The 8,755-nt window shown below is 55.6% G+C and overlaps 1 protein-coding gene across 2 annotated transcripts; it reads right to left on the bottom strand.

Annotated features, from left to right (window-relative positions):
* Positions 1–3,511: 3,511 nt before the first annotated feature.
* On the bottom strand, positions 3,512–8,272 carry LOC116740651 (piezo-type mechanosensitive ion channel component 1-like). 2 transcript variants are annotated; one of them, XM_032606443.1, is made up of 3 exons: positions 7,724–8,272; positions 6,303–6,483; positions 3,512–4,010 (listed from the first exon to the last, which is right to left on the bottom strand). In XM_032606443.1, the coding sequence occupies exons 1-3, from the start codon at positions 7,818–7,820 to the stop codon at positions 3,815–3,817; spliced, it is 474 nt and encodes a 157-aa protein (XP_032462334.1). In that variant the 5' UTR covers positions 7,821–8,272; the 3' UTR covers positions 3,512–3,814. The 2 variants fall into 2 exon arrangements, with proteins under 2 accessions (XP_032462334.1, XP_032462336.1); XM_032606445.1 differs by lacking the exon at positions 3,512–4,010 and adding an exon at positions 4,241–4,318.
* Positions 8,273–8,755: the final 483 nt, after the last annotated feature.

The raw sequence follows: 8,755 nt of genomic DNA, 5'->3' as shown, positions 1-8,755 counted from the left end.
ATCTTCCCGGACCAGGGCTCGAACTTGTGTCCCCTGCATTGGCAGGCGGATTCTTAACCATTGCACCACCACGGAAGCCCAGCACCCCAACTTCTTGCACTAGAGACGTTTGGCAGGCACTTTGGCTCCCTCCCTGCTTGGACAGTGACTGGGGCCTCCTTTCATTTGCTGTTTAAGTCCTCTTTGTTCCAGGCTGAGGCCTGGAACGCTTGACCAGCTGGAGGGGAGGGTAGTGCATGCCCCCTCCCTCCATGCACCTGTGGTTGCTACCTGGACTCCTACCACTTGGGGTGGGACCTCCCCTACGTCACGCATCTCGGGCGTGACCTGGCAAGATGGGCTGTTCCAGCCAAGGGGCGACCCTGAGATGGGATCTCCATCGGGTCCCGCCATTCCTGCTCTGTGTGACCTCAGACAAGTGGTTCTGCCTCTCTGATCTGAGCTTCAGGATCCTCATCTGGAAGATAGAACACCACCCTCAAGTCACAAGGCTGAGCTGAAAGAGTCAGGATCACAAGCTGCAAACTCCCAGCCCTTTGGAAGAGGCTGCAGAAGGGGAGCGGTTCATCTCCCCACTCACGCAGTCAAGGTGCTACCAGACTTCGGTTTTGGCTCAGTTGTTTAATTTTCACTTCTGCTAACAGCCTGTCTTTAATGTCACCTCTGTCCTTACTCATTCCTGGCTTTCCGAGCTGCCACGGAAACCTCTCTAGGCAAAACAGCAAAAGAGAACGATAAGTCGGAGCCAGGTTCATCTCGGTAATATATAATTTGGCCACCAAGGCAATTACTTAATGTAATGTTCCCCGGGAAGAGAAGGGGATGCTAGGCTTACGGGGGGTGGTGCCCGCCACGTACCAGGCCCGGCCAGGCACTCCATCTCGTCCCGTCCTCCCTGGCGCTCGGATCCCAGAGGCTTGCGCGGCTCTGACGTCCCCATTTGTCTTTGCCCACTAATCATGGGCCATTATTTCATCCCTATCTTCAGACGAGGCACCACTCGACCATCACATTTCCTTAGTGCTCCGAGCCACTCTGCCGGGTCCACGGGCCGCAGGAAGACCATCGATCCCCCGGCGAGCTGGGCCGGTGGGCGCATTCTGTTTCCTTGCCACACCTTGGGGGAGGCAGAAATGATGCCGGGGCACTGGGTGGTGTGGACCCCAGAAGTGACTCAGGCTGCAAGGTTGCCTAGGAAAGACTGCAGCTGAAAGACCCCAGGCAGGCCCCCGAGCTTCAGTTTCCCCATCTGTAAAAGACCTGGATGGACCAGACGGCCCTTCCAGCACCTTCATTCTTCTTTGCGAGCCCTCGAGGCCGACTGCCAGGCTTCCCCCCACCTCCACTACGGAGGGGTGGCCGGCCACAGGCTCTCTTGGGCCCAGAGGTCCTGGCCCTCAGGCAGCTGCGCTTCTCACCTTGCCTCTTGCATGCACTGTCAACAGGCCAGGCACAGGGGGCGCAGAAGGAGGGCCGGCCTGTGGCGCGAGGCCCGGGACTCTCCTACCTGCCCTGTCCCCTCCCCGTGCCCACCCCGCCACGACTCTTCTGTTCCCAGATTCAGTGGCAGCTTCCCCAGCCTCCTGCCACCACCTCCAGTCCCAGAGAGTCTGTGTCCCTGCACGTGGCTGCCTGTCCCTTTGGAATCTCATCCGCAGGGTCTCCCGAGTGCTCGCCCCCAGCACAGTGCCTGGCACGGAGCTGGCCCGCCATCGGTGTTTGTTGAATGAATAAATGGACGTAGTGTGGCTCTTAGATGAGTCCTTCACACCCCTCCCGCCCAGGCCTCAACTGTCTCATCCTTGAAATGGTCAAGATCGCCCTAGATGGCTTTTCCCGGACCACAGTGTTGTGACGGTTCCTTCGACAGCTCTCCTTAGAGAGAGGAAGGCAGATGCTGGGGAGATGGGCACTCCGTCCCTGCCTTTGCCCAGGGCCCTCCCGTCTGGCTGGGGAGAGGCGCCAGCTGGGAACAGAGCTCACCTCCGGGCAGTTTAAAGAGTAGGCGGAGGGCGCCACCCACGTCAGTTGGTACATCACCTTGCAGACCAGCACCGCACACACCCAGACGGTGGAAACGCGGGCCGCAAAGGGGCGTAATTGGAATAGGGCAAGGACACCACCCAGAGGACGTAAAACACGGAATCCATCAGAGAAACCTGCAAGGAAAGCGCTGAAGTCTGCGGGCGCCTTGGCCTGCCTGTGATCAGAGCAGTTCAAATTAGGGGAAAATGGGAGTTAATAATACACCCGCTGGACCTTCCATAAGAGGTCAACACTTTGCAGAAGAAAGAAAAGGGTCTCAGAAGCTGACGGCCTTGGCCCTCCTGAAAGCCACTGACCTCCTGCGGGGTGAGCCGGGCGACCACGGGGGCCACAGGCTTAACGATGTCTATTTCCAGAACGCGCCACACGAACCCTTGAGTTCCATTAACCATTTCTAGAAGCTTCGGAAAGCCAGCGGTCAGCTCGTCAACTGCTGAGTCCCAATCACTCGTTTCCTCCTCTGAGGGGAAGAGAAAGGCTTTGGCCGGATGCCCCTGGTGATTCCGCGGGGTCTGGCTTTGTTGTTGAAAACAATGGGAAGACGTCTGCATCTCAGAGGAAGCCAGAACAAAGCAGAGAAAACTAGGAAGACCCTGAAGTTTTTTTCTAAAGAATGCAGTTTTCCAGTAATACTGAGGGTCTCTGGCCAGGTCCCTCGTCCCTCTCCCCACGCTGGGCTTTCCCTCCTCTCTGCTGCCGGAGTTGTCTCTGTGGCCCCCTGTCCATATCCCCGACGCCTGTAAATGGTCCTGTTTCCTCCTCTGCACCAGGGCTGGCAAACTGTTTCTAGAAAGAGCCTAAGTATTTCGGATTCGCAGGTCAGGTCGTCTCTGCCACATACTCTACTTTTGCAGCACAAAAGCGCCCACAGGCAGTGCATAGACGCATGTGGCCTTATCTGCAAAAACAGGACAGTTGGCTTTGGCCCTGAGGCCATGCTTTGCCGACCCTGAGTCAGACTGTGGGTTCCTTGAGGGGAGGGACGCCAGTTCTTTCCCTCTGTCCCTTCAATGCTCAGCGCCTTGCCTGGCACATAAAAGGTCCCCACTAAATGCTCAACTGTGAGGCGTAAATGAATAAAAAACAAACTAACTGCCCAAGGGGAGTTTAATTCTAACCACCACCCGAGAGAGGGCTTTCTACATTTGCCGATCGTCCTTGATTATTTGCGAAAGAGTGTAATTTGGTCAAGTGAAAGACACTAGCGTGTGCTGAGCTCTCAGAATGTCAGGTGCCGTGCTAAGCGCCCCCCACCTGACCGCCGTTTCTTAGTTCTATCCAAACCACAAGCTGAATCAAAAGCAGGCACGGTCCCCAATCGCTTGTAAGCAGTTGGTTCCCCAAGTAAGCGAAACAGACGCGGGGGACCTGGGTCACTTGTAACTCTCACACTGTGGTCTTGTTTTGTTTGGTTTTGTTTTACACCTTTATTGGAGTATAACTGCTTTACAATGGTGTGTGCGTTTCTGCTTTATAACAACGTGAATCAGTCATACATATACATGTGTTCGTGAAAGTAAAGTGGCAGCCATCAGCCCAGCTGCTGTCCGAATTTGCAGGTCCACCTGATGTGAACCGGCTCCCCCTTGGGCACGGGAATGAAATCGGGCAGGAGCGAGCAGGCGGATGGCAGGGGGGTGACATCCCAGCCCCCCACGCCTGGGACACTTGGCTTGGTCCCCAAAATGAAAAGCGAAGACAGCACGCCGAGGCTGTGTTGAATCAGGGAACCAGGTCGACAGTCTGGGTGGGTTATTGTTTTAATGAATCAACCGTTTGCCTGGATGGCCCCGGATTCTTGGCAACCCTGGAGAGCAGCCCTGAGCAGCGACAGGCAGGGCCTCTTGGGAAGCGGTATCTCCAACCTGCTGACGCCTTCCTCCCCGGCCTTCCAGATTTCTCCGCTTTCCAGTTGGAACTGCTGGCTTCGTTGGCATGTCTCCTCTTCCCCGGCTGGTCGCAGTCTGAAAAGCAAAGGCGGGGTACTCCAAGGCACGCAAACAGAGGAGAATGAGTACCAACTCGTGAGCCTGTTTTATCAAAGCCCGTAAGTGAAATGGGTCCATGCCACAAGGAGACACGGGTAGGGGACAGAATCAAGGACTTGGCCGTTACGAAAAAAGTTCTGTTTGACCTGTACTGTTGGGAATCACGTTTACGCTTTTCTCGAGGCACAGTTGACACCAGAAATCAATTTCTGGAGAAGAACGCATTTCCTCTCACTCTTTAGTTCTTACCTCTTCTGAAGTTTCCAAGGTATATAACCTTAAGCCTGAAAGAGACACAGAGAGAGAGAGACAGAGGGAGAGAGGGAGGGAGAGAGAGAGAGTTCTCTGTTTATAAAAGGATTCCTTTCTCACTGGATTTATTTAAACAGCAAACTCTCTAATAAATTTTTAATAGGTTACTCATTTATTGTATTCACTGGACAAAGCACGCACGTAGTTAAAAATAATTCAAAGGGCACGAAAGGGTACACGGTGAAAAGTAACTCTCCTTCCCACCTCTGTCTCCCTCCCCCAGGCAAGCACCAGGACAGATTTCTTCTGCATTCTTCCACAGGTATGCTTTGTATGTATAAGCACGTGTGCAGGTCTCTTTTCCTTGGACAAATGATAGCGCGTTCTACATATAGTGTTCTGCCCCTTGCTTTCACCACTTGGCCATCTATCTTGAAGCCTACTTCATATGAGCACACGTGGGGCTGCCCCCGTGGCCCTCCTTATCAGCAGAGTCTCAGAGCCTCCCGAGAGGCGGAGACACACCATCATTTGCTGAGTCAGTCCCCTAGGGATGGGCATTCATTCTCTGCTGGAGTCTTTTTTAAAGATTGAGATCAACACCCGGGGTGGTTGGCTGGTGCACCCGAAGCGGGGCGCTCCCTCGGGAGAGCACGCCTCGCAGGAGGAATTGTAAAGAGGCCCTCACACGGCTGGCAGAAGATGCATGTCGGTTTCCTTCCTGTTGCTGGGGGAGACAGATCACAGGGTGCTTATGTTGGAAGCACAGCGGGGTCTGTTGCTCTTATCATGTTACCATGGCAACCCAGTCCCCAAACATCGTCAGCCGCCTCCGAAAGCCTTCACCCCGTCACACCATCCCAGTTGACCCAGGGGGGCCCAGGTGGTCTCAAAAGAGAACGTTTCTCCCCAAGTTTTCTCCTCCCTCCACAGCAGGCATCCATTCGATATTATACATAATTTCAGGGATGGGGTCATGGAGGGAAAAGAGCGCGCTGCTCCCGGCTGGGGCCTCCCAGCCTCTCCCCCCCGCCCCGGGGACCAACAGGCTCCCAGCACCCTACCTGCTCCTTTAAAGCTTTCACATCCCACCCCGGATACGAACAAAGTCGAGTAAAAACCAAAAACAAACCACGTGATGTTGACAAAAGAGAATATTTTACAACCCCTGGGGAAAACAAGAAGCAAGCCGTGGTATTTTGTGCACTTTTTCGCGAAACGTGTTAGGAGCGTGGTGGAGTTTGATCCGAAAAACAGATTCGGGCCTTGAGAAGGCCACGGCCTCCTGCCTAATTTTTCTTAGGAAGAAGGGGAAGTCCTCTGGTGATGCACCACCTTCTAAAATACGAATTCTGGGGCTTCCCTGGTGGCGCAGCGGTTGAGAGTCCGCCTGCCGATGCAGGGGACGCGGGTTCGTGCCCCGGTCCGGGAGGATCCCGCATGCCGCGGAGCGGCTGGGCCCGTGAGCCGTGGCGGCTGAGCCTGCGCGTCCGGAGCCTGTGCTCCGCGACGGGAGAGGCCGCAACGGTGAGAGGCCCGCGTACCGCAAAATAAATAAATAAATAAAATAAGAATTCTGCAAAATATTCTATCCTATTAGTGACTCGGTCTAAAAATTAGGAAACCTTTAAAAGCCAAGTTTCACAGCCAATGTCTTAATTTAGTTAGAGGACAGAACGGTAAAATCGAAGATACAACGGACCTTCAGGCCTGCAGAACAACCGATGAGCAGACTGCACCGCCCTGGAGCAGCTCTCTGACTCTCGCGAGAGTCTCAGCAGAAACAAAGCGCCACACTCCTGCCCCGGAGGCCCCTGGCAACAGAGGAAAGGCCCCCGTCCCGTGCGCAGACCTTCTAGAGACACGCGGGGTCCAACTTTCCCCACCAGCGTCAAAAGAACACCTACAGATGGACGACTCAGAGCAGGGAAAGCAGACCTCCTCCCGCCCCCTGCGCAGAGCCCAGCTCTGAGCCATTAGCAGAATCTCCAAAAGCCGCCCCAGGAACAGCAGTACCTGTCAGATGTGCCCTTCCATTTAACGGGGCTATTATACAGGCTGGTGGGCTTCAGAAAGTCTTCATTAAAGAAATGACATTGAAGGATGCATGCCAGCGGGAGGGCAGCAGGCAGCAGGCAGCAGGATCTCAGCAAACAGCTCAGCCGCGTGGAATGGCTCCAGGCCCACATCGTGTAACCTGGAACGGATTAGAGGGGAGAGAGCCCCGAAGGTCGAGAGGCAGCCCTGCCCTAGGTCCTGCCTGACAAAGACGCCTTTCTTGAGAAGCCCCAGCTGCCCTTTCTCTTGATAAGCAAGTGATATCTGACAGGGAGGCGCCCGGGAGAGCGTTTGTGATGGCTATGCGCGCAGCCCCACATACAGTCCTTGTGATAGTGTGACTCTGGGTAGGGGGGAGAAGCAACAAGGCAAAACTTCTCCTGGATTATGAGAAACTAGTAACCCAGATGATCCAGAGAACTTTATCGGCAGGGCCTGGCCTATCCACAGAATCTTCACCCGATCTAGGAAGGAGACTTCCCAGGGCCCTGGGACAAAATTAGTCATGAACTGCCTCCCAAACGCTGGTCGAATCTGTGACCGGGGGGAGGCTCTGTGGACAAAGAATTCCGCCTGCTGCACCAGGAAACAAAGGATATTGGGGCCATCAAGCTGACAGTCACTGCAGCCCCCCGTCCCCGCTCCCACCCTGACGGTGCGCCCTGAGGGGATTCAGGATGGAGAAAACAGGATACTGGCCCTAGATAGTTCTGCCAGCACACTCCCAGGTGTAGGTGGGGCAGCTCTGGGCCACGGGGGTTCTTTGGCAGGTGGGCTCAGGTGACCGGCGGAAGCCCAGTGCTCTCAGGGGACCATCTAGCACGTGTGCTCTTGGCGGAAACTCAGACCCGCGGCTAAAACTCAGACTGCGAGCTGAGCGTGGGGGTCTGTCTGAGTCTCGTGAGACCCCAAGGTGGGGCTGGGAACACCTGGGGTTTCAAGTCCACAGGCCTGGGACCCCGACAGAGCAGGGGTGAGCTAGCAGCAAAGTCTTGATGGGTCCCCTCTCCCTGGACTCGGAGCTCTGACCTGGAATCTCGGAGCTGGAAGAGGCATCTCCCCAGACCTGGAGGAGCTTTGCAGAGATGCCCAGAGAGCACAGAACCAACTAGAAAAACGCTCTCCCTGCACATCAGCCCAAGGTCTGAGACGTCGCACCTGCTCAGGCTCCCACGGGGCCTTCCTAATAGCCCCTTTGGGGACTGACTGTTCTATCTCCTCTGCAAGTTCCCACCCAGGAAACCGTGGGGCTGCCTTCCATCTGATACCACATCCCCACTGCTGATCCCAGAAGCCATGAATCCTGGCAGAACTGGGCCCTTTTAGCAAATCAAACTGCAGGAGTGACCACCCACCAGCCTCAGGATCCAGATTCTTACCGTTCTTCAAGGTTTCCTTGAAAAATCCAGCAACAACTTGAAACTGGAAAGTGTAGACGGCAGTAAGGACCACCATGGAATAAGACACCACGACCATCCCAAAGTACTTCAGGATCCTTCTCCATGAGTTATAGTGTATCTGCGATCTAGACACAGTTCCTGATGAATGGCGCTATGGGGATTAGAGAGACAGACAGGGCGGGGGCGGCCGAAACCAGAAGCGCCAAGGGGCAGCTGGCAAGGAACAACTCCCCGTGCAAAGTCATTTTTTCCAGCAGAAATCCTTGCTGGCTGGAGCCCAAGCTCGTTCACATACGAGGGTCTAGGCAAGTTTTAATGAGACACCGAAGTTAAGTCAGGGGGTGCAGGCCTTTCGTTAAGTTTCCTGCAGAAAAGCAAAGAAAAGGGGTCCTCCCGGAGAGGTGGGAAGCTGTTGCATTGGGAGTTTTGTCTGTCTCTTGAGCGATCTGGGAGGTATTGGAAATCGATCTCTCCCTCTGTCCGAGTCTCCCGTCCACGCGCTCTCTCTCTCCACCTGTGTGTCGGAACCGCTCGCGTATCTAGAGCAAAGGTTGATGCGTCCGGCTGCGTGGCCTCACTGATGAATGTAATGGGTGCCCAGGTCAGAGTCCTAGCTGAGCGACAGCGGGTGTGAAGCCTGTGAGCATCGCAGCCAGATGATGGCAACAGCGCCGGCCAGAGGCAATCCCGCACGGCAGGGCCACCAGGCGGGTCCCGGAGTCAGAAGGCAGGAGGTGGGGCCAACCTGGGGCGGGGCCGGGGGATGGGGACGTGGGACAGGGGCTGGGGGCTTGGGGTCCCACCGGGATCCACCTGGTCCCAGGCCACCCAGGACAGGAAGAGGAGGACGTAGACGACCTTGTATGACACCACGTTGCCGGCGAAGCTGAGGGCGAATAACATGCTGGCGCGGGCGCAGATCGGGTACTTGACTCGGAGATCCTTGAGGATGGAGCCCAGAATGCCCACCAGGACGCTGCAGGACCCTATGTAGGCGAGAGGCGCGGGCGG

This window comes from Phocoena sinus, chromosome 15, assembly GCF_008692025.1.
Source record: "Phocoena sinus isolate mPhoSin1 chromosome 15, mPhoSin1.pri, whole genome shotgun sequence".
NCBI classification, from domain to species: domain Eukaryota; kingdom Metazoa; phylum Chordata; class Mammalia; order Artiodactyla; family Phocoenidae; genus Phocoena; species Phocoena sinus.
This window is presented reverse-complemented; position numbering and strand designations above follow the sequence as displayed.

Excerpts from the sequence above, each read along its gene's own strand:
- LOC116740651 (XM_032606443.1), bottom strand. The coding sequence starts at position 7,820 with ATGGTCGTGGTGTCTTATTCCATGGTGGTCCTTACTGCCGTCTACACT. Across the intron at positions 6,484-7,723 it reads CAAGGAAACCTTGAAGAACG|GTTACACGATGTGGGCCTGG; the intron begins GTAAGAATCTGG and ends AATCCGTTCCAG. Across the intron at positions 4,011-6,302 it reads TGGAAGGGCACATCTGACAG|ACTGCGACCAGCCGGGGAAG; the intron begins GTACTGCTGTTC and ends TTTGCTTTTCAG.